The sequence below is a fragment of the Cyclospora cayetanensis genome, unplaced genomic scaffold (assembly GCF_002999335.1).
Source record: "Cyclospora cayetanensis isolate NF1_C8 unplaced genomic scaffold, CcayRef3 CcayRef3_contig_53, whole genome shotgun sequence".
Lineage (NCBI taxonomy): Eukaryota > Apicomplexa > Conoidasida > Eucoccidiorida > Eimeriidae > Cyclospora > Cyclospora cayetanensis.
The window spans coordinates 76,284-103,408 of NW_020312514.1; the positions used below are offsets into that span (position 1 = coordinate 76,284).

The 27,125-nt window shown below is 54.4% G+C and overlaps 3 protein-coding genes and 1 pseudogene across 3 annotated transcripts; 2 read left to right on the top strand and 2 right to left on the bottom strand.

The window, feature by feature from the left end:
• Positions 1-2,843: 2,843 nt before the first annotated feature.
• On the bottom strand, positions 2,844-10,890 carry LOC34617681. Its single transcript, XM_022731041.2, has 13 exons — positions 10,790-10,890; positions 10,624-10,705; positions 8,749-8,808; positions 7,776-7,973; positions 7,022-7,156; positions 6,038-6,650; positions 5,462-5,632; positions 5,037-5,087; positions 4,762-4,876; positions 4,495-4,621; positions 4,212-4,319; positions 3,681-3,762; positions 2,844-3,091 (listed from the first exon to the last, which is right to left on the bottom strand). The coding sequence occupies exons 1-13, from the start codon at positions 10,888-10,890 to the stop codon at positions 2,844-2,846; spliced, it is 2,091 nt and encodes a 696-aa protein (XP_022592562.2).
• A 535-nt stretch (positions 10,891-11,425) lies between these two features.
• On the top strand, positions 11,426-15,870 carry LOC113146724 (Holliday junction resolvase MOC1, chloroplastic-like). The gene is made up of 7 exons (XM_026334911.1): positions 11,426-11,699; positions 11,811-13,967; positions 14,073-14,441; positions 14,474-14,502; positions 14,546-15,070; positions 15,137-15,351; positions 15,810-15,870. Exons 1-7 carry the CDS (start codon positions 11,426-11,428, stop codon positions 15,868-15,870), a joined length of 3,630 nt encoding a protein of 1,209 aa, XP_026190696.1.
• A 107-nt stretch (positions 15,871-15,977) lies between these two features.
• On the top strand, positions 15,978-17,110 carry LOC34620338 (annotated as a pseudogene).
• Positions 17,111-18,732: 1,622 nt separating this feature from the next.
• On the bottom strand, positions 18,733-26,841 carry LOC34620339 (eukaryotic translation initiation factor 3 subunit A). The gene is made up of 15 exons (XM_026334912.1): positions 26,723-26,841; positions 26,269-26,361; positions 25,921-26,047; positions 25,169-25,237; positions 24,342-24,973; positions 23,752-23,973; positions 22,637-23,044; positions 22,048-22,154; positions 21,716-21,832; positions 21,226-21,467; positions 20,745-20,910; positions 20,116-20,372; positions 19,530-19,634; positions 19,179-19,365; positions 18,733-19,025 (listed from the first exon to the last, which is right to left on the bottom strand). The coding sequence occupies exons 1-15, from the start codon at positions 26,839-26,841 to the stop codon at positions 18,733-18,735; spliced, it is 3,144 nt and encodes a 1,047-aa protein (XP_026190697.1).
• Between the last annotated feature and the right edge of the window lie 284 nt (positions 26,842-27,125).

The following is a 27,125-nucleotide window of genomic DNA, read 5'->3' on the forward strand; positions in this document are numbered from 1 at the left end:
ACAAAGCATGCACTTGGGAAAACAGTTATCAAGGAGCGAGAGGAGCATGTGCATGGCGACAAGCGTTGCTAACTAAACCGAGCCTCAGATTTTTAGCAGGCAGCGAAACCAGCAACTGTGTCCTCGATCGTTCAGAAGTTCTAAAATCCAGCACTTCTACGACTCCCGGTGGAACCTTCGCCTCCACAGGGGCTACTTGCCTCCGTGACAAAGTCCGCGAGTATTTTCAAAGGCTATGAAACTTCTTCAGGAAGACCACAGACATAGCTCTGCGGTACCTCCAACTGTTAGGGAAATCGATATTGTGACATGCACTATTTCGTGAAGGGTTAGCAAACATTCATAGTCACCTGCCCGCACACGTATTCGTTTGGCCACTTTCTGGTCCGCCTCGTATAGCCTGCCGATCCACCGGGACCAATTATCCAAGCTCGTTACTCACAGCCGACAGCCGCTTATTCTAGTTCCGTGCTTGTCTCTCTTGGGCTTGGCAAACACATTCGATTGCACGAGCTAGCTGTTTTCAGGAATCCTTTAGCTATTGTGATGGCTGCTGACTCAGGACCATTAGGTTCAGGCCCGGATCGACGAGGGATTCCTTCATGTTGGCCATGCACACGGTAGGCCTACGGTATACGAGTGAACTGCTCTATTTTACACCCACTAAATAACAGGAAGAGTCAAGCTAGGTGATTAGATTTTTGTGAGCACGGAGTTGCAAACGCTGCAGAGGCGAGTGGTTGGTGCGCTGTGTCTCGCCATATGCCTCAGGATGCAGTGATCATCTTATGGAAAACGTGTAGGCGGGTCACAAGCGCACGAGGAAACGCACTAACAAACTTAAAAAGACTATGTGTAATCATGCTCCTGTGGATTACGCTAAGCTCCCAGAGATTAGTTAAGAATAGATGAGCCCGTTTCTGAGCCGTGATAGCTGGAGCAAGGGGTGGAATGGGCATACTTAGTCTGTGTGTCGAAAAACGAGGTATGTGCGTCTTGACCCTTAATCTCGGGCACTACAAGAAATGCCATGCTTATATCAGTATAAATTTTTTTAAGAACTAAAGGGATCTGCAAAAATCAGGGTTCAGGAGAATTGCGCGGCTCCAGCTGCTGAAACTGTGGGCATGGCAGAGCGCACTCTAAAACCCAAGCAATCAGAAGGATCAAAGAGTTCTTAATTGTAGTGTGAATCCCTTTAGGCCCTAATGAACACATTCATGGGCTTTACGTAAGACCGCAATGGGCAGCAAAGTATGAATGCGCAAGTGATGGAGTCCCCGCCTTGTTTTGAACCACAGCACGCCACCGTCCACGTGATAGTGCTTCGCCTATTTGCCAATCGTCATTTTGGCAACTAAAGCCGACGTACGGGCGTGAAGAGCACAAAAATTGCGCAATTTCGATGAAACCGTGAATTATTAACTACAAGAGCGGTTTCCCCGCGCCTTACTGAATTGCAAGGGTGTCGCAGCGGCGACGACCATGGCGATGATGGCCACAATATACTTCATTGTAAAGTTGTACAGCAGGATGCGCTCAAGCCATTGAGCAAGCATAGGGGTGTAACGGTCCTGAGAACTTTGCGGAAATTTCTTTGAAGACGAATGGTAGGTCTTGAGAGTAAGAAGAGGCCCACCTAAGTTGTGCCGGCATTTTCGACGCCCCGCCACTCTTTATGTTCGTATTCCCACATTGGACACCATTGCTCGGTTTCGGTAATTGATGAAAGTGATAAGCAAAAATTAGACTTTGGGAAGTCCTAAATCTGTTGAGAGAGAATAAACACTTACCGCTGCAACGCTAGCATCGCTTGTTGGAAAGAAATGGTGCTTATACTGGGGCCGTTCAAGCACTTGAGAAAGTTGTAAGTTGGCCGAAAACGTCCTGAATAGGGTATCAACCTCCTCTATTCTGGTCATAGACTTCGTGTCTTTCTAAATGGATCAACCAAGGGAACAGCTATCCGGGAAGATCTGGGAATGAAGAGTTGGCATTAAGATGCAAGCCCATAGTGCTTCGCAAAGTCCTTGCGGGTGCCGTTTTGGCTTGTACAAAGCTGTGATTTTTGTAAACAGCCGTCCACGCCTCTTTGATGTAGTCTAAAAGTCCCAAATAACTTGACGTTGCAGTTCAGCTGAAGCACCAATAGGGCCAAATGGTGCACAGTCCTACTTGAGTTCGTGAGTGAGTTGTGCATTTTTGCGCCGGTCCTCAGGGTATGTGATTTGTCAGAAAGTGTCCGTGAAGTAAAATACAATGTAGACTGATGATCCTTGTAATCTGGCAAGTGATTCACCGATAAGAGGCGTCGGGAATTTCTGCTTCATAGCATGTATGTTTATAGCCCTACAGTTAACACATATGCACCACCTTCCGCCCTTGTTCAGGACTCCAGCCCTATACCGTTTGATACTAAATTATTTGCCTGCCACTTATTGGCCTCTTCGTGCTGTGAGGACCTCAGAATCAGTGGAACATAGTTAGCGTCGTGCACCGATATGGGTTAGTGCCTGTAGTTTCAGTTCATAGAATCTGAATGCAACGATGGGGCTACATATGTAGCCTTCCGTTCCGTTATTATTGTAGGGTCAAAATTAGTTATGCGTAGGACGGCTTTAGTGAACGGAAGCTCATGGGACCAATCGAAGCCGAGAAGCACTCCTTTTTCTGTACTAGCTGCACGATGCAGTGCAGTTTCGAAGCTGCTTTCCTCTGTGAGGAGATACATGCGCTTCTAGAAGGTCTTGCATTTATTGAAAAGACGGAAGGGATCCACCAATTGGACATCGCGCACTCGGAAAAGCGCTGTTGCGTAGCTCTTGCAGCGCAATGGCCTTCGGCTAAAACGCAGCTGCCTCCGTTGGGCCAGTCCAGCTCTCTTTTGTCAGGCTTTTTGCCTGTCTCCCTGAGCTTGTATCCTTCATATCGCTGCGGATCTTCTCATACGTCAACAGATGATCATGATTTTTGGGAAGGGAAGCGCGCGAAGAGAAGGCCGCAACAACATCGATTGTTTTTGGCACTGTTGCCTGTTTTAGTCGTGAGAACAGCCTCTCACGCACTTTACTCCTCTGAACGGGTCCAAATTCTAGGAGGCAACATCTTACAAAAAGAAAAACAAATCAAAAATCCAAGATTTCGAGACCGTTAGGCAACTCGACAAACTTAAGCGCCGAGCGCGTCGAATGTTGCGGAGTCCCGCATGGGTAGCCCAGGGCGTCCAAAAAGCTGCATTAGAGGTATAGGTGATCCGAAGATTACATAAAAGTGGAAAGATGATTCACAAACTGCCACTAGGCAGCCAAGCATCAAGGGCCCCTACAGCATCAAGTGCCCTTCTACTTTGCTGATACGTAATCGTCTGGCAACAGGAGCTTCTCGATCTTGTGGCGCCACGAATCGTAACGAAAAAATTTCTTGCTTGCTCGAAAGGAAGCGTCTGAGAGCCACAGCAGACAGCCAGCAGACACATCTTGCTGTCATTGCATTTGTGTGCAAGAGATTCCTGCATAGACAGCTGATGGTGCGTGCGGTGTGGGTGTTACACGCCTGCAAGCGCGAAGGCCAATGTGGCCGTGGGGTCAAGGTGCTTGTAATATACGTGGTGCGCTTGCTCGTGCATACGGTTACTTGTATGCACCGATGCAGTGTAAGTGCACGCTACTATTGCTGCCAACCTGCGTTGCAGACGATGAGGTCCTCAGGATGATCCGTGTCGGTGTGTGTGAAGGGGGGAGAACTGGTGTCACAAAGGAATAGCTGCAGCAAATGCATGCATACACAGTACGTGTTGCGCGCATAGAGCCCCTTTGGAAACGCATCCTTCCACAGATATATGCAAAAGGCGCTGGTCGAATGCGGGCGCACAATGCACGTAACCATACAAAGCATTCGCGCATGTAGGGTCGAGGCACAAGGTGTCTTTCATCCTCTTTCCCCTCCCTCCCTCTCCCCCATAATTATACTTCATATGTAACAAACAAAGCCTCCTTGTTGCGTCGTCAGCAAGCACGCATGCACCAACAGTTTACGCCTGTTAGCTGCATGCGTACGCTCTCGTGCTGCGTGCAAAATTTCATGGGTGTCTATGAGAGTGGCAGTTGCATATCGCTGCCAGTTGCGCGCACAATTGAACAACCCCTCTGAATAAAAGAGAGCGCGACGCAAACATGGGAGCAGGCAATATCTCATGCTTCAAAAGGACTTGCCAGGTTAGGTGTTGGCATCAGCGAGAGACTGGCATCTCGCGGCTTTGCAAGGCGATGATCAGCCCGGCAGGGGCATAGGTGAGCCTGTCCCATGATCGTGTTGAGAACCTGCACCAAGCGGCAGAAACGAGGAAAAGGAGAGCACTTGTCAGCATTGCTGGGATCGGAAAAGAAGACTGCTGGCTGCGTCACAGACCCTCTTCTGGTAGGGTGCGATCCGTCACCTAAGCGAAAACAGCATGGGGCTAAGAGTGCTGATTATTCAAGGTGTGTAAAAGGTTACGATCTTGTGAAGGTTTTGCTTGATGTCGTTATTCTCGTCAAGGCCCCCCGTAAGTAGACACTCGGAAGACAGGGAGGCGTATATGTCATGTCTAAAAAATGTCATGAGGCAGTTGAGGTGTCGTATTCTGCAGCAATTTCCAGCACGGACAAAACGTCAATCTTGGTGCTGCTCTTGAAGGAGCCGCTGTTGACGCTGCTTGGAGTGTTGTCGACATCTACCGTGGCGTGGGAAAAAATGTCTGAAGGCGGCATGGCCCCCGCCTACCTGCAAGGACTCGTCGAGAAGAATATCCTGTCTTTAGAGCCTTTGAACTGCTGTTGCATTTGCTGCACAAACTGCTGCGTGTACACCGGCGATATGGGCAATCGCGGCAGTGCTTCTGCAGCAACAGCAACCGCAGCAAACTGGAGCCAGCTTTCTGCGTGCTTAGTGGGAAATTTCGTGCAGAGAAGGAGCGCGATCGGCAGCAACAAGGTGCAAACGCGCCAAACACAACAGCCGTAAGCCAAGGTGCGGTAACCGGTGGGGTGTATAGACACCTCGCGCGAAGCAGGGGTCGTTGGGCCCTGGAACAAAGACGAAGTAGCAATCTGCATGCAAAACACACGCAAACAGAAAAATTCGTGCAGCCAACATAAAACGTCGCATACAAGAGGCTCTGCCACGCGTCCTCCTCCCGACGTCCTCCTAGGCCTAGTGTAACAACCATATAGGTGTCAGTTTCCTGAGCGTCCACGTGTTTCCTCAGTTTCTGCCTCTCCCTTCGCCATGGAATACGTGCGTGTCTACATGCTTCTTAGGCACTGTTTTCATGTTCTGTCTTGCATGTAGATCTCCGTCGTATGTGGCTCAGACTGTGCCGCTACGTGTTTCGGTGTTTGCTGCCTCTGTTTCCATAAATGACTCGACGGCCGATCGCTTTGCGTCTCGGCCGTTACTAGGTCGCCCTCTGTACGCGCCTCACGTGTTGCGAGCTGCCTGAATTTGGTACTCAGGAGTAAAAACAAGCGACTGAGGCCCTCCTTTATGGTGCCGCCTTCTTTGTCGTCCTTTAAATCTGTTCCCTCGAAGTCTCCCAGGAAGATGAACCCCGCGGGAAGAGGCTCTCCTGTCTCTTCGGCCTCAGCTACAGCCACTAAAGACACACACCGCAGACACACATACACGTATATATATATATATATACATACATATATATATATACATACGTACCCGTATACATACAGTACACACACACATACGATACATACGTACACGTATACATACAATACACACACACATACGATACATACGCACACACGTACAATACACATGCGGGCGAGGGAAAGCGCGTAAACGCAGCCGGCTGGTATCGAGAGACTCTTGGGAAGGGGACCCTACGAGTTGAGCGGGCTTCAGACGAACAGCGCAGAGGCAGAAAAAAACGAAAAATCACACACAGGGCGATTGCACCGGAAAATCGTCGCATGCAGTGCTGCCTCTGGCCAATGCACACTCGACATGTTGCGGCTTGGGAGTAGAAGAGTTTTCTTTGCAGCACCTGTGAAAAGGGTCTCGATCATCTTGGTGTCTCGAGAGTCTGCGAGGTTGACTTGGCTAAGAATGCACCACTGCGTGCTGCTGGGTGTAGCGACAGTAGCAAGAGCTTTTCCTGCAATCCCTGCAGCTGCAGGGGTGTGGGCAGTTGATTTTTGGATCTCGATGAAGTCTGTCAAGCGTCTCACAAGGTCGCTGTCTGCCCCGCAGGCGAGCAGCGCTTGGCGTTCTGCTCGAGCATCTGCTTCTAATTCTTCTCTGAGACTCAAGGAGGCTGTCTCCTCGGCCGACATGGAGGGGCCGAAGAAGGCGCTGAGGCTTTCTGTCGGGTTGACACTGAGGCCTTTTGGCAGCAAGCAGCTGCTGCCGTTGCTGCTGCTGCTGCACGTAGCAGCGCTGCTCCTGTTGCTGTTGCTAGTGTCTCCCAGGTAGCCTCGCGCTGCTGCTTTCTCCAGGCGACGAAGCCTCTGGCGCGTGTTGGTGTAGAAGGGATCTTCGCCAGAAACTCGAGGCAGATGAGCTACTCCCGATACCAGAAAGGGTGCTCGATCTGAGGGGAAGTGGCCTTCCACCAAAACAACGTGCCCTTCGCAAAAGAGGCCTAATCCCACGGCGCACTGAAGCCGCACACGCAGCATCACACACCCCACCACTGCGAGGAAGCTACATATGGGCTGCAGGAGCTCAAGGCTGTGCTTCTGCGTGTCGTCGTTCCCTTATTTGACACACACCTAACACGTGGACCGTGGTTAAAACAGCGCAGTAGACTACGGACGGAAATATTTCTATGCAGGTAGGAATGGAAGCGGGTAGGCTCGCTCGCGAGAGAGAGCAGAGAAAAGAAAGACGGATCAAAGCCAGGCCTTATCAGCCATGCCTTCTGTCTGTCTGCGCATGTGAAGAGAGCGGCCTGCAAATGACTGGTGGGAAGCTGCGAACTGCGAGACTTCACGCAAATGCTTGAACCCCCCCTTCCCCTCTTGCTGACTTGGGGATCGATACGCAGCTTCACGCTGGTGCAAACGCCCTCAAGGAATAAATCTCGGTTGCTGTCAGCGCCAAGGCATCCAAGGAGTGTTTGGGGGAGTTGGGTAGCTCGACTCGCACTGTCCACAAGCGTCACCTGCACGGCACTCGATGATCGCAGAGGCAATGCAGATATATGGAGAGACCCCTCAGAACAAACAGCAATTCGATTGCAGAGACAGAGAGAGAGATAGAGATAGATAGAAAGACAGACAAAGATAGATAGAAAGACAGAGATAGATATAGATAGATAGATAGACAGAGAGAGATAGATAGATAGAGAGATAGACAGAGAGAGATAGAGATAGATAGATAGACAGACAGACAGAGAGAGGTAGAGATAGATAGAGAGGTTCGTATCGATCAGGCAGCGCTGAGTGCCGCCGCTTCAGCGCAAGAAAAGAAAGCTCGCTGCATGAAGGCACCAGTGACCCTCTCCCTCTTCGTTCCCCCGCAAGTGCCAAAGCTTGCAAATCGTTAGACTGACACCACGGAAGGTATGCATGCAGCGCTTCTCCCCGCTGCACTGTCAAGACACCCATGGCATACAGTAGGAAATTTTTCGAGGACACACCTTCCAGAGCCTCAACCGCAATCGCCCAGCTAGAGACAGTCGTATCGTCTCCCGAGTCGCCACGCTCGTTCTCACCCTAAGAAGGCAGCAGCAATGCAGCAACAGCAATGCAGTAGCAGCGGAATTTGCTCGTCTTCCTCACCAGTGTGCGATCGGTGGGATGCCCCAAGTCCAAGGATGCGTGTCGCTTGTTAAATGTGAAAAGGCGAGTCTCTCTGCAGCGCTGCAAGATCACACTGAACCGCCGCACGAAGACATGACTGCTGCCTTCAGGTTTGCACAACAGCCGGCCTAGCGAGGAGACGCTCTTGATTTTCGGAACGGGCAGCAGTTGGAAGCGCTGACAAATGACAGACAGACAGACAGACAGATAGATACTCACACAAAGACTCATACACAAAGGCACATAAAAACAAACACACAAAGGCTCATACACAACGACACACAAAAACAACCGAACACACACACAAAGACTCCTACACAAAGACACAAAAACAAACAAACACATAAACACAAACACACACAAAGACTCCTACACAAAGACACATAAACACAAACACACACAAAGGCTCATACACAAAGACACATAAAACCAAACCTACAAAGACACATACAAATGCACATATGTTACATACGCGAATACCCCTACAATCACTTCAACGGCACCTTAAGCACCGTCTCTATTTATCAAGGCGTCTTGGTGCCTCCTATCTGCCGCATTGTTCGCTTGCTTCCCTCCTCTCCTTCCCCATGACTGAGCACTCATAGTGGTGTTGCTCTTTTCCTTCCGCAACAGAAAGCCTCTCCCGCTGCCCCTGCTGACTCGCGCTTGTGCTGCGCCTCCCTAGGCGCCTCTGCTTTTATCTCCGGCTGCTGCTTCTTTCTCAGCCTCTGTGTTTCTCTAGCTCCTCCTATTTTAGCAAGTTGCATCCCTGAACCTCTCCCTCCGGCACGCTACTGCCCCTTGTGGATAGGAGCAGTCACCGACAGAGTGCCTTGCAGGGTGCTCTGTCGGTGGCTGCTGCTGGTGCCTCTTTGTCCCCTTCCGCCTTCTCCCCCCTCCCCCCCCAAAACCCTCCACAAAGGCTTCTTTGCCTCTGTGTGCTGCACGTTACCTGCCGCGGTTCATCGAATTGGTATTCGGGAATGTCTCTGAATGCATCCAGAACAAACACCTGCCCGCTGCCCGCTGTCTGCATCTTTCGCTGTCTGCGCAGCCGGCAGAAGGCGAGGAAAGAGGACAGGAAGGCTACTTGGCCGCTGCATCCAACGCCTGCCTCCATGATGCTCTGTGCGCATACCACCCACCATCACACAGACTTCTCTGTGGCACCTATGTACCGGCAATACGGATGCATGCCTTCACGAGACGCAAACCTGCGGTCTAAGGTTCCCCCCTTCCCTTCCTTTCCCTTCTCCGAAATTGCAGCTGCGCGCCTTTAGAGGAAGGGGAAGGACGGGTAGTGAGGTGAGGATGTATGGGGAGAGGTGAGGTGAGGATGTATGGGGTGAGGTGAGGTGAGGATGTATGGGATGAGGTGAGGTGAGGATGTATGGGGAGAGGTGAGGTGATGATGTATGGGGTGAGGTGAGGTGATGATATATGGGATGAGGTGAGGTGATGATGTATGGGATGAGGTGAGGTGAGGATGTATGGGATAATGATGTGTGAGGTGGGGGAAATAGCTTGCGTGGTTCGGCCTGCTTGCAAGGGTCTGGTGAAGTAAGGGTTACCTGCATGCAATCGAAGGCGAAGCGGAGCATGGAGAGATTCATCTTCACTTCTTGAGGCTCTTCGAGGCCCCAAGTGTACTTCATAGGCTGTAGCAACTCGCTGTGTTGCTGCGACTGCTGCAGCAGTCCGTGGTGCAGCGCGTCTGGCTGTTGGTGCTGCTGCTGCCACGCAGGAGAGGGCTTCGTGGCTGCAAGGACGATGAGGTGCAGCAAATCGAAGCTGGGGAGTAGGTTCCTTGCTTCTAATTCTTCAAAAACGAGCAGGTGGCACGGGCATCCCCCGCATTGCATCAGGACTGCGCTTCGGTTGACGGTTTCCTCCGCTTCGTGTTGCATCTCCTCTGGTTGCTCTTGCGGGAGTTCAGACGGCCTTGCTGCTGCTTCGGCGAAAGGGAGGGAGTCGGAAGGCTCCCCAGTTGCTGCTGACACCGAGTTGTTAGATATGTATGAGAACGGCTGGGAAGAGGTGGCCGTGCTTTCCGAAGGGGGGTGTCGTCGCTGCTGTGGGAGCCGTTGTTGCAACTCACCGCCTTCTTGCTGCATGGAGTTGCCCTCCTCTTCATCTTCGTCCGCAAAGAGCTCTGGAGGCTCGTAAGAATCGACAAGAATATCTTCTCCTGTCATGGCTATAGCTGCTGTTCCTGTTGCTGTTGCTGCTGTTGCTGTTGCTGCTGTTGCTGCCCAGCACTCCAACGATCTTCGTTGCAATAGAGATGCTCGACTGGCGTGTACTTCGGCTTTACGCCTCCCTAAGCTGCAGCAACAGCGGCAGAGAGGGGTGGGTGTATGCGAAGTTCTTCTGCGCCTTTTCCCCCCCTCCTGTGCGAGGAGCCGCACAGCGAGCGGAGGTGCTCCCTGAGAAGTACAGATTGGCTCTGATGCAAGAAATCGCGATTTCTCATGACTAATATTGCCCGTGCGGCTGTTTTAAGGGAGAAGACACTCGAAGACTGAGGATCAGAGGGCTCAGCGGAACGAAGGGCTGTGGGTTCAAGAATTTAGCAGCAACTTGGTCGGTGGTGGGAGGGAGGGAGGTGCCTCTTCACCACCACCACCGCACACGCTTGGTATGCAGGGGTTATTGTACTCTCTGCAAGCATCTATTTTCAAGCGGCCGCGTCCAGCCCTTTTAATCCCTTTCGCGTTATGTCTCTCCGTTTCAAAAAAGAAAAAGGACACTTGAGACATAATTAAAGGAGAATCGCCGCCACGAGCAGAACGCAGGAGGCCCCTGCTGCCTGCTGCCTGCTGCCTGCTGCTTGCGCTGCTGTCGCCTCAGCAGCAGCAGCCGCAGCTGCTGCTGCTGGAAGCCTCCGAGATGTGGCGGTGTCGATAAGCCTTGCCTTCCTCTGCTAAGGGGGGTTTGCAACGTTTTGAAGCCTATTATTTAGGGTTACAGTTTGGACGTGAAGCGTGAGGCGCCAACCACCTGCATGCAAGCTTCCCGCATATACCCCGAAGAGTTTAGCAGCAGCCACCGAGAAGGCGGCGGCCATATCCGGCGGCTCTTCCAGTGCATGCATTTTGTACGCCTGCTCTTTTTGCGGCTGTGGCAGCACCAGCAACTTATATCGCCGCACATATGCGGCACGTACGATGATTTGTGGAAGCACAGCGTCTCCGGAGGACTACGATATCGCTGCGCGCTCTCGGTGACAGCAACGAAAACAGCCGCAGCAGCGTCAAACGGAAGAACGGCGCAGGCAACGGCAGCGCTACAGCGGTGGTGGCGCTGCTGCCTACGGCCTGTAGGCCTCCCCTCGACGCGCCGCTGCTGCTTATGCCTGCGTGTGGTGAACTCTACTGCAACTGGGCAGCTCGCCAGTGTCGGAGGAGGGGAGCACCCTGAAGAGCAGCAGCAACGGCGGCAGCAGCAACGGCGGCAGCAGCAACGGCGGCAGCAGCAACGGCGGCAGCAGCAACGGCGGCAGCAGCAACGGGATGGAAGCGCCGATCGAGACGGCTGCGACAGCTGCCTCTGCAGGAGGCACAGAGGCGGCGAGAGAGGAGCCTACTCTGCCGTTCTCACACCAAGAACTCCCCTTCACCTGGGGTGAGATGTCTGTAGCCTTACCTTCGGCTGCCCGTGCAGATCCAGCCGGCATGCCAGCAGCGGGCAGTGCCGCCGATCCCCTCTCCAAGGCGTGTCTAGAAGCCTCTCAGGAGGAGATGCGATTCAAGGCTTCGCAGCAGGGGGAGTCGTCATCGCTGCACCCTGTCACGCAGCAAAACAGCCAACAGCCCGTGCCACCCCCTCATGAGGCACAGTTCTCGCAAGGGCAGCCGAATTTGCAGCAAGAAGAATCGCAGCAGGCTGAAGCTGCATCAACTGGCGCTACCACTGCTCCTGCTCCTGCTACTGCTACTGCTGCAGCAACAGCAACAACAGGCAGCGCGGCTCCTGCTACTGCTGCTCCTGCTACTGCTGCTACTGCAACAACAGCAACAACAGCAGGTCGCACTAATAAACCTGCAGCACGTCTTGCAGCAGCCTTGCGCAAGCTGGGAGTTGTCTCGACGGATGGAACGGATGCTGTGGGTGGTCTTCAGCAGTTGACGGCTGCAGGGCGAAGCCTGCGGAGAGCAGCTCCTCGCGAAGGATTTTTTCGGAGGATTCAGGGAGGCATCCTGCTCTCCCCTCCAGCGGCTTCTTCTGCAGGCAGGGGAGGAGCAGCTGCAGCGGGAGAAGGCAAAGCTGGCGGCAGTGCCGCTCAGGAGCTCCTGAAAGCCAGCGCTGCAGCAGGATCTGCCTCGGTGTCTGCAGCAGCAGCTGCTGCTGCAGCTCAGGCAAAGAGGAAGCCTCCAGGAGCGAGCAGCAGCAGTCAGCGGAGGAGGATAATGAAGGCTCGTGCCGCTGCTGCAGCTGCTGAGGGGCCAGCAGAGTCGGGTGTATGGGTAGAGGAACTGACGGCTGCTGCGGCTGCAGCGGCGGGATACCCCTCGCCGCCTCTTCCGCCTTCTGCTCTGCAGCAGCAGCAGCAGCACGACAGCAGCGGCGTCTTTAGAGTATGCTGGATTGAGGGGGCAGGCACCACCCCAAAGACTGCTTTGTTTTCGCCTTCTGCTGGCTTGAGGCCGATAGCCGCACTTGCCGCATGTCTAGAGTTTGCAAAGCAGCAGCAGCAGCAGTATCAGCAGCACCAACAGCAGCAGTACCAACAGCAGCAGTACCAACAGCAGCAGCTGCAGCAGCAGCAGCAAGGACAGGGCGGGAGCAGCGGCAGTGCTGCTAACGCGCAGCAGCAGCTGCAGCTCCAGCAGCAGCAGCAGCAGCAGCAGCAGCAGCAGCAGCTGCAGCTGCAGCTGCTGCTGCAGCAGCCGCGGGAGGATGTGTATCGCCTGTGGCGTGTATCTGAGCTCGCTGCCTTGCTACAGCAGGAGCAGCAGCAGCAGCAGCCCCTTGCAGGAGCGGCTGGGCTGCAGTTTTCGCCTGCCAGTCCGACGGAGACCTCCTTGATGCAACAGCAGCAGCGAAAGGCTGTCAAGTCTGTTGCATTAGGAGGCATGCCATGTTTGCTGCCTCCTACAGCATCACCGCTATCCGCAGCTGCACCTGCTCCAAGTCACAAAGGGCCCGTAAGGAATGCCTTGGGAAGGTGGGAATCACGCACGAAACTCGGGGCCTCCACGCTTTGTGCGGGTGCTAGTGCGGCCAGTGGTGTTATGAGTGGTGGGGTCGGTGGTGGGGTCGGTGGTGGGGTCGGTGGTGGTGGTGCCGCTGATGGCAATCAGCGGGGGCCGCTAAGTGCGGCGGCGGCGGCGGCAGCAGCAGCAGCAGCAGCAGCTCTGCTGCTGCCGCCAACGAATCCAGGAGGAAGGCCTCCTGGCATGAGTGCCAGCTCTCGGAGAAGGCGGCTGGCTAAGGCAAGAGCAGCAGCAGAAGCAGCCGCTGCTGCAGCTGCAGAATCGGCAGGCTTAGAGCGAGAGGGGGCGATGGCGGGGCACGTGGCGTGGCAACAGCAGCAGCAGCAGCCAATGCAGCAGCAGCAGCCAATGCAGCCAATGCAGCAGCAGCAGCCAATGCAGCAGTCGCTGCTCGCCGATCCCAGTCAAGCGCCAGCCTGCTCGTGGGGGGATGGAGAGGACAGCGCCGCTGCCTTGATGCTGCTGCTGCCGCAACAACCGTCTGCTGCGGATGCCTTAGCAGCCTCTCGCGCTGTTTCTCTTGCGGAAGCCTGCCAGCAGCAGTCCGCTGCGTGGGTAGCTGCGGAGGCAGCAGCGGCAGCGAAGCTGCAACAGCGGCTCGAGAGAGAGCGGCGAGTCATGGCTGCAGCGTGCGCTGCTTCCTCTCGCTCCGTCGGCGCTGCTGCAACAGCTGCTGCTGCAACAGCTGCTGCCGCTGCTTCTGCTGCCTCCGCTTGTTCGGCTGTGAAGCAGGAAGGCGGGGGAGTCGACGGCGCTGCAGATGCGGGTACAGCCGCGGAGATCAGCCGCAGCAATAGCAGCAGCAGCCAGTGCGACGACCTGCTGGGGGCCCCCGAGGGGGGCCCCGAGGCGGGGGTTGCCTCTTGGGGCCCCTTCGGGAAGCAGGCACACTTTGTGGTCGTTGGAGGATGTGATGCAGAGGCTTTGACTGTGTTGCCAAGCGGGCAGATAAGGAGTTCTTATGGTGGCGCTACTGTTACTGGCCAGGGAGCAGCAGCAGCAGCAGAATCAGCAGCAGCAGCAGAATCAGCAGCAGCAGCAGCAGAATCAGCAGCAGCAGCAGAATCAGCAGCAGCAGCAGAATCAGCAGCGGCAGCAGAATCAGCAGCACAGGGGACTGTGCCTGCGGGGGCCCCAGGGGCCCCCAGAGATCCTTTAGAAGGGTCTCTTGAGCCGTATTTGGCGTATTGTAGGCGTCGAAAGGAGCGAGCTGAGTCTGATCCTTATGGGAGCATCACACGAGTTCTCGAGACACTTGAACAGCAGCGGGGTGACAGCGCTGCAGTTGCAGAGGCTGCAGCAGCGGCTGCTGCGCACGCATCCTGGCTAAGCAGCAGCGGGAACGAGTTGACACAAGATGCGCTGGCAGCAAGCCTTTCGTGGCTAACAAAGAATGCGGGGAAGGCGCTGGCTGCCGCTGCGTCTACTGGTAAAAAGCAGCAGCAGAATCAGAATCAGGAGCAGCAGAATCAGCAGAATCAGAATCAGGAGCAGCAGAATCAGCAGAATCAGGAGCAGCAGAATCAGAATCAGGAGCAGCAGAATCAGCAGCAGCCTTTGCTTCAGGAGGATGATGGCCGTTCCGCTCACAGAGGCAGTGTTTTGGCTGCATGCCTCGATGCTTCAAGTGCGGCGGCGTTGGATGCCACTTCCAGTGGGGGCAGCAGCGGCGTTGCGAGAAGCTTGAGCTGTGTGACAGACTGGAACGAGGCACTCAATAAGCAGAAGCAGAAGCTCCAGCGGCTCTCCAAAGCAGGCGAAGAAGTTGCAGCCAGATTCGCCCTTCTGCAGCAGCAGTTTCCATGGGCGTCTGCACTCAACAGTTGCTTCTTCTCGGGATCTCCGGAGGCAGCGGAGGGGGGTGTTGCTCGTATTTTGCAGCGGCGACTGCTGCGGCTGGGAGTTCTTGGAGGAGCAGATCCTGTTGCGACAGCAGCAGCAGCTGCTGCCGCTGCTGCTGCTGCGCACGCTGCTGCTGCGCATGCTGCTGCTGCTGCCTCGACGGCAGCAGCAGCGTGTGCAGCAGGAGGCTGCATCAACGGAGGGGCCCCCGGCAGCGTTCAAGTGCAGCCGGTAGACTTCACCGGAGTAGTTATGCCTGCTGCTAATGCAGCAACAAGTAAGCTCTGCAGCAGTTTGGGGAGTCGGAAGGCTGCTGGCGTCCAAGCAGCAGCATCTGCAGCTTCGTCGAAAAGCTCGCGGAGGCTGGCTCCCAGCAGCCGCGGCAAGAGCGGTGCAGCGGCTGCTGCTGCAGTGGCAGCCGCTGCGGAGGCGTCACCTGCTGCTTCCTTTGCATCTGGCAGTACAGATATCAGACAGATTTCGCAGCTTCCTGCCATGTATGAGGAGGACGCTCAGATTCGGCATCTCCATCAGCAGCCGCAGCGCAGCCTGACACAGCAGGGGGAATGCTCTTCAAGACGCGTGGGCTATGGCGGCAGTGTGGCGGCTGCTGCTGCTGCGCCGTCGCTACAGCAGCAGCAGCAGGATGCGCAGCCACGCCACGGTATGAGTGGCACACCCCAGCAGCAGCTGCAGGAACATATGTTGCCGCAGCAGCAGCAGACACTACAGCAGCAGCAGACAATGCAGCAGCAGCAGACAATGCAGCAGCAGCAGACAATGCAGCAGTTACAGCTGATGCCAAAACAGCAGCCTCTCCCAGTGCATGCGCAAAAGCAGCAGCATCCGCAGCAGCAGCAGCGTGCGCAGCAGGCAATGCAGCAGACAATGCAGCAGCAGCTCTTACACGCAGAAGATGGAGCAGCAACAGGTGGCGTTGCACCGGGGAGTGCAGGAGATATGTTCTCTGGGCAGCAGCAGCAGCAGCAGCAGCAGCAGCAGCCGTACTTGTATAATTCCCATCAGCAGCTGTTGCAGCAGCAGTTGTTGCAACAGCAGTTGCAGCAATCAGCGGCGGATCCATCGGTGTTTGGACGTTTGCCTGCCGTCCCTCTGTTTGCGGTCGATGAGCAGCAGCAGCAAGCGATGCAGGCGCAGCAGCAGCAGCCGATACAGCAGCAGCAGCAAATGCAGCAGCAGCAGCAGCAAATGCAGCAGCAGCAGCAGCAAATGCAACGCCAGCAGGGGTCATTGCAACGGCCGCTTATGATGCAGCACCCGACGCAGCAGCAGCAAATGCAGCAGCAGCAGCAGTTGTCACATATGCATCCGCAGTTGCTGCCCATGCAGAATCCGCAGCAGCTTGGCGTCCTCCCCCCCCAGCATCAGCTGCAGCAGGATCCTCGGTTTAGGATGGCGATAGGGCAGCAGCAGCAGCATCACACATCTGGTTTGCTGCAGCTGCAGCCAGTGATGATGCAGCAGCCCGTGTATGGACAGCCGCTGCAGCAGCCGTATGTGATGCTCGGAGGAGCCATGCCATATATGTTGCACAAGCAGCCGCATCGGCAGCCTCAGCTGCTTGCGGGAGCGCAGCAAGATGCAGCAACAGTGGCACCTTCGCCACCACACGCAGACCTCAAGAATTCTCTCGATCAAGCGAGGTTGGTTGTGTCGGGTTCGGCAATGCACAGCATGACTGACGGTGGAGGCGGCAGTGCAGCAGCTAATACTGCTGCTGCTGCAGTAGCTGCAGCTAATACTGCTGCTGCAGCACCAGGCAGCAGCAGCAGTAGCTGCATCAGCGAGCAGCGGAAGCGGGCAAGGAGCAGCGCCAAGCCCTCCAAGAGCCGCAGCGCGAGGTTCCAGCAGCCGCAGCAGCACCAGCAGCTGCCTGTTGCTGCATCACCTTCGGCCCCTTGGGAGGTGAGTAGTAGTGACGCAGCCAAGAGGCAAAGAGGGAAGGGCATGAGCGAACTCGGAGATAGCAGCAGCGTTAGCAGCAGTCTCAGCGTTGGCGGCTCTGCAGCTGCTCAGCTGGCTAAAGCAGCAGCCACGGCAGCGGCAGAAGGGGTCGTTTGCACCGCTTCTACGGCTGCTCAGCAGCAACATCTGCTGCGGCAGCAAGCTGCTGGAGCGTTCGAGTCGGCTTCTGCTGGACCTGGCGGCAGCAGAGATACCACAGAAGATAGTCTTAGTGATTTATCGCGCGATGAGGCGAGTGAGCGTCTCTGGATAACCCCGTTTGGTGCCTGAGGTATTTGCGCTTGCACCAGGAGCAGCAGGGGGGTGAGCTGCGCGGCGAGTCTTAGGTTGCTAGAAGAAAATTCAATTACAAAGGCCGTCCCGTGAAAACAACGGACTCAACTCTCGGGGCCCCATGTTGGTTGCAAGTGCAAGTGCATGCAAGTGCATGCACTTGCGTGTTGCCAGTTTTTGCGCGGGAGCTGGCTGTACCGCCAGGGGGGGTGGCGAGGAAGGGGGGGAATGAAAAGGAGGGGTAGCAACAGATTGTAAGATACTGGAGCTAGCGCAAGAGCTTTCGAGTTGTCACCCCTCGCGTGCGTAGAACACGAGGCATGCATGCGTGGGGGCTGCTGTTGCTGTTGCTAATTTCCGTCCTGAAGGCGCTTTCGAAACCGCCCGATCTCTGATTTTTGGTTTCCCTGAGAAGATAGCAGCAGCCCGAAACTGCCCGAAACGAAAATGTGGCGTGCGAGGGATCCGAGGCAAGATGCACGAAAAGCGCACGAGAGCGACAGCGCCGCTGGTATTGCGTCTACGGGGGGAGGGGCCGCATGCAGTAGTACAGAGGGAGGCAGGAAGTTCCCCCCCCGGCAGAAGAGCTGTTGCGCAGCAGAGGGAAGTATACAGACGTTAGGGGAGGCGGGTGACGTGTTTAGCGCTCTCAGAAAGCTAGCTACGGAATTTTAGAGGCCAAGCCGAACTTGCACATGAAAGCCCCCCTCCCGGCAAGAAAAGGCGAGGTATACGGTCGTGAGACTCAGGAGACGCTTCTTACAGACAGACAAACAGAGAGAGAAACAATGCACCGACCGCCACGTTGCCGTATACAACGGAATTCGCCAGTTGCGAGGCAGAGCCAGCCGCCGCATTCCTCTGCAGTGGTGTGCGGGCAGCCGGGCAGTAGCCTCTCGAGAGCAGAGCAGATTTATTTGTGTAAGCGGTTCAACTTAGGAGGGCACTGCTGGTTGGTGGTGTCTGTCGAGTAACCTCCCCGCCGCATGCACGGAGCAGCCTTGCGGGGCAGGGAGTCAGTTTCCAGCAGCTAGGGTTCCCCTCTAGCGTGTTTCGCTGATTGTCTCATAAAGATCCTTTCGATCACTCGCCACGGCTCCCCATCGCTCTGGCTATAAACAGCTGCACGGCTGCATGCCTGCTAGGCGGCTATGAACGTCAAAAGCTACTGCCCCTGGCTGCTTGCTTGCAAGCATTTTCGCAAGCTCCCACTCAGCGTACAAGGTCCTGCAGAACTAACTCGTTCGCGTCTCAACATCTCTAACTCTCGCCACTTCTAGCTAGCGCTGAAAACAAGCAACGGTCCTTGCCGCCAGCCTGCGCTGACAGCTGCTACCCACTGGCTACGCCTGCGAGCCGGCAGCTCCAACTCGCGCTTTGAATCAGCAGCGGCTCCTCCTATCGGTACACCAGCGAGACCACACCCGATGCGACTAGCTGTTGCTTGCCACAGTGCCTGCTCTGCCGACAAAATGGGAAGAACCTCCTGAGGGAGTGTGTATGTAAGGGATTTGGAGGGTGTGCGTGCGCGCGTGCATGCGTATACACCCCGCCAGGACAGTGCTAAAGCCTCAAGAGCTAAAACTGCTATTGCTGCAGCCAGTTACAACCCCGCCTTTTTACTTCCTGCGGCGCACACGGGTGAAGCCATCTTCCTCGGATTGGGGTATCTCTGCTTGCTGCTGCTGCTGCTCTGGTCGTGGCTGCCGCACGGGGAAGCTCTGTGGAGGCTGCTGTTGCTTTTGTGTATCGCGATTCATGTTGCGCCAATTGAGAGCTTCGTTTCCGCCGGCTGTCGTAGCTGCCATTGGGGCTTTTTCGCCTCGACGGATAAACGGCTCATCTCGGATCTTGAAGGAACTCTCTCGTTCTCGCTCTGTAGTAGGCAGCGGAGTGCTGCGCCTCCACTCAAACGGCTGCTGTTGTTGCTGCTGCTCACGGAGCCGGGGTGGCGTATCCCTCTGCGGAGTGCTCAGCGAAGGCGACTGCGTATGCGATTGCTGCTGCTGTTGCTGCTGTTGCTGCTGTTGCTGCTGTGGCTGCTGTTGTTGCTGCTGTGGCTGCTGTTGTTGCTGCTGTTGTTGCTGCTGTGGCTGCTGCTGTTGCTGCTGTGGCTGCCCTGCGTCTCTGCACGGCGACGGAGGCGTCGACTGTGCGCTCAGACCGCTCACTGGGGAGTCAGACTTCCTGCTGACAGTTTGTGCATCATTCCTCCTGCCGGTGCTCTCGCGATTGGCAAGGCCATGCTTCGCCTGTACAGAAGGGGGAAATGAATGCACAGGAGTGGCAGCCTTATCGGAGCAATCACCAGCACCATCAACAAAGGCAGAAGCGCAACAGCGGCAGTTCCCCATGCGAAAGCGAGGCTCTCTCTCCCTCCAGTCCCCCTCCTCATCCCAACTCCTACGCTCCTCACCTCGATCTCTAGATCTCGCTGTCTCTGCCTCTCTGCAATCTCGAGAAGCCTCTTCTCTTTAGCCTCCTCTTCAGCCCGCTGCCTCTCCCTTTCCTCCAGGAAACGCTGCAGCATCAAACCACCGCACGCGTCGACATGGCCTCCTCAAGCTTTCTTGCGCCGCCCTCACGGGCAGGAGCGCGCATGCACAATTGAGAGAGGCGGTGCAGATGCACATGCACATGCAGACACACATACATACACATACAGAGCTAGGTCTCTCCTAGGAGCACTGCATATCGCTTCGCTGGAAGAGAGAGAGAGAAAGCGAGCAAAACATGGCGAGACAGACTACAACGCCAAGTGGCAAAAGCGGTCCGAGACGCATTGCGCAGACACACAAAACAACAGTCGACGGCAAATGCAACAAACAGCACACATGAGGGATGATGACTGGCAGTTGAAGTGCCACAAAGAACACCAAAATGAGGTGGAATCAGCAGCAGCAGCAGTAGCCAGCCTGCTAGCAGATAAAAACACCAAACACGGGCAAAGACACAAGAGACAAACAGACGATTCCTGTGCATCTCTGCAGGCGCCGCCATACTCTCTGCTCTTCTTCAATCCGCCGCTGCTCCTCCAGCTGCCTCTGCTTGCGGATAGCCTCTTCTCGTCTTTCCCTCGCCCGCTGTATCTTTTGAATCTGCAGCATGCGAATGAGTCTCTGACGCTGCTCTGCAGCGGCTGCAGCAAACCCCTCCCGCCGCTGCTGCAGCTGCCGAGCTACCCATAGCCGCTTGTCCTCTTGAATCCCTTCAAATGCAGTCTTTTCCTCCAATGCAGCCGCAAAGGCTGCGCGATGCTCTGCAACAGACGTGAGAGTCGCAAGCACGCAGCAGATGCGGCACGGTAGCGACAACACACAAAGCAGCTCCTCGCAGGAGGGAACTGTGGCATTCTTCTGCTGCAAAGAAGAACCCCCCTACCCCCCTTTATTCCTTCTCCTTCCAGCGCACTAATACGGCACATATATTCACATATATACATATGTGCATACACATAGATATATATATATATATATATACGCATCAACAGACAGTATATATATTTATACACATATATGGATATGCATATATATGTATATACATAAACAGAGACGTTGGGGTAGCTAGAGCGGGTGAAACCGCCTGCCGTATCGGTAGTGCCCCCCTTTGTTGTGTGGCTGCCGTTAAGCACCTTCTTCGTGTTTGTACTGCAATTGCGTTAGGATCTGTTTATCGGTTTCGAGCTGTTTCTTTGCCCATTCATCGAGGAGAGGCAGTTCCTCCTCCCTGCAAGCCCTAATGAAGTGGCAGACTCTCTTGAAATTCAAGCGGCGCTGGCGAACACGCAGCAGACGTTCCTGAGAAGGCAGCACAGAGAGAGCAGCCAGAGGCACACGCAAGAAAGGTGGAGGCAGTAGGAAGCGATTTGGAGCCGAGTGGTTGAAGGGTGAACATTATATATATATATGTATATGTTACCGCCCCCCCCCGAGACAAGGATGAAGTAGCGAAACTTCCAGAAACACAGACAAGAAGAGGCAACGGCTAGGCGTAACAGAAAGCGGAGAGCAAGTACAGACGGCGTTGCAAAAGGATAGTGCAACTTTTCCCCACGAGCATGAGTAAACGAGGCTGTGAAGCTAGGAGGAAAGTGTGTGTGCAGTTGGGCATACCTTATCCAGCTGCAGCCTCTGCGCTCTCTCGAGATCATCATAGTCGACGTATCCCTCCAGCACGTCTTCGATGTTGATATCCGTCAAGTGTTTTCCCTTGATAAGAATCTTACTGTCCTTGCCTCCAATCTTTCGGATCTCGCTCAACATAAGAGCCGCCGTCTCGCTGCGTGCCTTGATCCTCTCCTCGTGCTGACGCCTCTCAACGCGCCGCTTGCACGCCTCTTCTCGGCGATCTCTTTCTGCGCAAAAGCAACACGTTCAAAAAAGCAACACCACTCCCAGGAAGCCAGTTGATGGACCAGGCGACATCCCCTTTTTCGACGTGCAACGGACAAGAAAAAGCCGTAAAAACTGTATGCAAGAGAGGCATATATATAATAAATATATATATATAGTGAAATATAATAAATATATATATATAGTGAAAATAGACAGCAGAAGAACATGCCCTTCTGGACCCCCTATCCTCCCGCTGAATTCGACGCACCCTGCTTCTCTTCCACGCGTCTCTGCTCCGCTTCCCTCCTTCTCCTCTCTTCCTCCAGCTTCTGCTGCTCCTCCTGCTTCTCAAGACGGCGCAGATTGGTCCGTCGCAGCCGCTCGTCTAGAGAACAGAGACACAACAAGAACAAGAATACCACCACAGAGTGCAGGGCAGCTGCTAAGGGAGGCGCGAGGAGGAAGCCTCCTCCCTGCTCGAAAAGAAACGAAAACCACCGCACATTTTTAGAAGCCGCTAACTGCTAATAGCCGTGCTGCTGCGACGCTGAACACCAGGCCAGAAGATATGCAGGTAGGCTTGTGTTGCATCGAGCTTACTCATTCGAGTTGCTTCTGCCTGCAGCCGTCTGCCCATAGCCTCCTGGTACGCTAGGCGTTCTTGTTGATGCTCTACTGTCTCGTCGGGCTGAAGCCTCTGAACAGCGCTGCACCAAAACGACCACTCCAAAACGAAGGAAAAGCCTTCCCTGAAGCCACGCTTTGTCTATATATCCTCCTCCTCCTCCCTCCTTAAACCCTCACCTCCCACACACAGAGGGCTCAGCGGATAAGCCACATGAGGATCGTCCAGGCACGCTGGAAACTAGTGCAGAGCAACAGACAAATCTAAGCAACACAAGAGAGTGAAGGGTAGACACATCTAAGCCACACAAGAGAGTGCAACGCAGACACATCTAAGCAACACAAGAGAGTGCAACGCAGACACATCTAAGCAACACAAGAGAATGAAGGGTAGACACATCTAAGCAACACAAGAGAGTGCAGAGCAACGCAGACAAATCTAAGCAACACAAGAGAGTGCAAGACAACAGACGTAAGTAGGAGACTATGTTGTGTAGCGAAAGATGCATTTTGCTGCTTGAAAATCCCGCAAAAGCAGCCTGCAATAAACCTTTTAAAGACTTACGCGTCAAGACACTTCGAGAGCGAAACCAGACTGTTCTGAACGTGCCTCTCCGGGCATACATCAGTGCCACCGAAAATTAGAGCCTTAGCAGCGTAATCGATCCTCACGGAGAAGCCTCCGCTTTCGACAGCTGCAGCAGCAGCTGCTGCAGCGCTGCCGCTGCCTTCGCCAGCGGCTACTGCTCGTCGGCTGCTGTGGACGAGAGCCACGAGGAGCTTCTCTGCCTCTGCCCATGACAAGAAGCCCTCCGTGCAAATGTGCGAGGTGAAGTAATCGATCGAAAGGGAGACATACACCTTTGAAAGCTGCTGCGTAAGCTGCGAGAATACCACACGCTTCAGAGGAGCCACGTATGGCTGCAGCAGCGGCTGCTCCTCCAGGCGCCGAAGCAGCGGCTCGCATAAAGAGCTGCAAAAAAGGAGAAGCAGCATACACATCATGCAAAAAAGGAGATGCAGCATGCACATCATGCAAAAAAGGAGATGCAGCATGCACATCATGCAAAAAAGGAGATGCAGCATGCACATCATGCAAAAAAGGAGATGCAGCATGCACATCATGCAAAAAAGGAGATGCAGCATACACATCATGCAAAAAAGGAGATGCAGCATGCACATCATGCAAAAAAGGAGATGCAGCATGCACATCATGCAAAAAAGGAGAGGCAGCATGCACATCATGCAAAAAAGGAGATGCAGCATACACAACATGCAGAAAACAAAAGTGCACGAGGCAATGCCAACGCCATAAAAGGCCCCCTCTTTCAGCACCATTCACACCCCTGCTACCAACCCCAAGTCTCTCCCACCCCTCAAATCAACTCGCTTCCAAGTGTAGAGACAACCAAACAAACAGACAGCCAGCGGCACACCATGGGTGTATCTTATCATGCAGCCACGCACGGCTTACTGCCTCTTCTTATGTCCATATCTATGTGGATCCGTCTCTGTTTGTGTCTATGTGTATGCATGTATGTGTGCCTCTGTTTATGTCTCTACAACTATGTATGTATATTTGCCTCTGTTTATGTCTATGTACATCTGTCTCGCCAGAGTGTTGCTTGCTCAAGATGCTGATCAATTGGCCCTTCTACAGCTCCGGATGTAATCACGTACCATAGTTTGAGGGGAGTAAACTCAGCCTCCAGGAGGGAAAAAAGCTCTTGGCAGGTGCTGCTTGCATGCGCCATGATATCCTTCGACTGCAAAGCCGCAATTAAACTCTCTCGCGTCGGAACTGAGCTGTGCCCCAAGAGAAGAGCCAGCCGCTTCTTCTGCTCGTAATTTGGAAGGCTTATCAAAGAGGCATCTCCCGCCAAATCTTGTTGTTTCTTATCTCTGAAGGCAACACAAGTTCGCAAACTACACATGCATATACACATAGATACACATACACATATACATACACATACATACATGTACACATAGATACACATACATACACACATACATTCATATACACACACATATACATACAAGACCACCTAAGAATGCACGACCCTTGTTTCCCCCATCCCCATCCCCGCCTTCCCCGGCTCTCCACTCAGTTTGACTTTGGTCTGTTACGAATAGCTGAAAAAAAGGGAAAAAAAGGTTTCCCTCCAAATTCGCGCAGCATGCGATTATAATTACAGGCGCACATTTCCCAGCCCGCCTCTGCTTTTCCTTCCCTTTCCATCCATTTTTTGGAAGGCTACTACGCTTACGTGTGTTCAGTGGGTATGGCAAGAACGGCGAGCACAGCCACGTCTGCCATAGCCTGTTGATCTTCGAGGGAAGTGTTTTTCTTGAAGCCTTTGACGTGGAGGAAGAAGCGGATCCACGCAAGTGCATGGAAGAGGAAGTTCTCTCCAACCCAGAAGACTTTGCTGAGTTTTTCGTAGAAGAGAGCCATCCAGCGCAGAAGCTTCTCTCTGGACTTGTGGAAGAGATCCACAGGCGATCTGAGGGAGCGATGAAAAAGCTCGTGCAAGCCCAAGTTGTAGACGTCCTCCGCAGTCGAGGAGCACTCACGCCACAGCTCGAGATCCGCAGCCACCGCTAGCTGATGCATGCGCGTCTCCAAGTGCAGCTCAGGCCGGAGGAGCAGCTCATGGTCTTCTTTGTTTCTGTTTTTCAGCATCAGCGCGAAGTGAGAGCGCAACATGTCACACAGACGCCGAAACTCCTGCTGCCGCTTGTTCTCCTTGCAAAACTGGAAGGCGCGACGTGCCGTGTCGTGATAAACCTTTTCCAGCTTCGGTGTAGTCCTCAACAAATCCAAGATTATCTTGTAAACATCCCACTCGGCGCGAAGAGCTTGGTGAACATCGCGCGCCTCTGCGGAACGGATTTCTACCTACCACGAAAAAACCGCCGCAAAAAACAGACGCCCACTAAGAAGCACATTTATACACGTATGGAGAAAGAGAAATAGACGCACAAACAAACATCCGAACGGGCGAGGGAGGCCTAGGTGTGTGTCACAGCAAACAAAAATACACGAAGATCGAGTACAATTCCGTCCGCCCCGAGAAAAAAAACTGCCACCTACCTGCAGTGTGGAGAGCAACAGATTCTCTGGAGTTTCTGCCTCGATATCCAGATCCTCAGGTACATTCGGCTCCTGCGACAGCCGTTGCATCGCAGCATGCACAAACACACACACACGCACACAAAGGAATGCAGAAAAAAGGAGGAACGCACAGCCAAAACATAACGCAAGTCTACGTAGAGAAGGGGGGCACTGACCAAGAGAGGTCTACAGACAAGCACACATACGTCCCACAAAGCCCTCTCGCCGCATAGACTCGCAACAGCTTTTGTGTTAGACAACGAAGATATATATACGTTTGCAGAGGGACAGACATATGAACATACACATACACACGATATGCTATACAGCGTGAGCGCGTCTGGAGAGAAACTGCTATCAACAAGTTCCGATAGAGCGACTGAGCGGCATCCCCTGATCCACCGAAACAAAGACACTAATAGGAGGTGAGACTACAGACAGAGAAACAGAGAGAGAGAGAGAGAGACAGACAGAGAGAGAGAGAGAGACAGACAGAGAGAGAGAGAGAGAGAGAGAGAGAGAGAGAGAGAGACACTCCCCTGTGCCTGTATACCGATGGCAAGAGACAAGAGGCGGCCACAGTCACCTCTAGAGACGACCTTCTCCAAGCACAAAGCGGTGTGTGACGGGTGCTACAGGGTGTATATGTCTCCCTAAATTCGATCTGCGTGCGAAGGCGGCCTTAAAAAGCTGTGGATAGGAGGGGGAAGAAGGGGGGAGGTAGTTCTCACCTCTTCATCGCCAGCTTTGGCCTTCGCTGCGGCAAGTCGCGCCTCTGCTCGTGCACGCAGCTCCCCGACTACTTTTCCGAGAGACTGCGTGTTGGCGTGCTGGGAGACGATGCGGTACTGGTGAAGGCTGTGATGCAGCAAACAAGATAGAAGGCGCGGCACAGGAAAAGCAATCGACAAGAAAGCGCCGTTAGAGGGGGCAACATGCATGGAGGACGGTTGGGGTGTACAGACAGCCGCCAAGTCCCTGCATTGCAAGAAAGGGGAAGCAGCAAAAAGCGAAGCTAGCCGCGCGGTATTCATGGAGCTTTTTTCGGAATCGCATATATATATATATACATAATGTACCCATCGCGAGCCAGTCGAAGTTTCCCCTCGTCCACACATAGCTGTACGTGACGCAGCATTATCGCCTCCTGAACGGCGTCCCAGCCTTGAGATCTGCACGCAGGGTATGCAACAGCGCACAGACTTTCCAAAGGGGTGTGCCAGGGGAATGCGTCATCCGCCAGCAGGGGGCATGCGCCACTCTAAAGAAAGCCCCGACTGTGCGTGCTTCTCTCCACGCGCATGCGACACGCCACCAACAGGCGCCCCTTTGCTGCCGCGCAAACCGACATCTGCATGCCGAAAAGAATCGCATGGAGAAGACGCGAGGGAGCAGGCGGGCACAGCCTGGGCAGCCCCAAGATCACGCGGCTGCTGAGCCTCCCCCGCATGAAGGCTCCCGTTAGGAAGGCATTGCTTGGTGTAGCCTGTGTTTGAGGGTTTAGCGTTAAGGTTTGTGCTGCATGCACTGGACCTGAATCTCCGGTGGCCGATCGCAGTGTGGAGGATGCGGAGTGCAGCATCTTGCTGGCCGATGGAGAGGAGCTCATTCGCCCTCTTGAGAGCATTTTCAGGCTTTTGAAAAGTCTGCATTGTCTCAGGCAGACTGGCAGGAGAGTCTCACAACCCGAATAATACATACAGCTGGAATGGCAGCTGTGGGGTGCGCGGGGTTGCCGCAACGAGTGCAGCAACAGCAGCGGCGCGAACACGGCAGAACGGCTGCCGCTTGAGAGGAAGTCTGTGACAATTGCTGCGGCAACAGACAAAAGGGCAGCAAGACAGGCAGCCGCAGCAGCAGGACTAAGGGGGCAGCAGCAGCAGCTGCTGCTGTGGCTGCTGTGGCTGCAGAAAAGCGCTGCTGCAGTGGCTGCTGC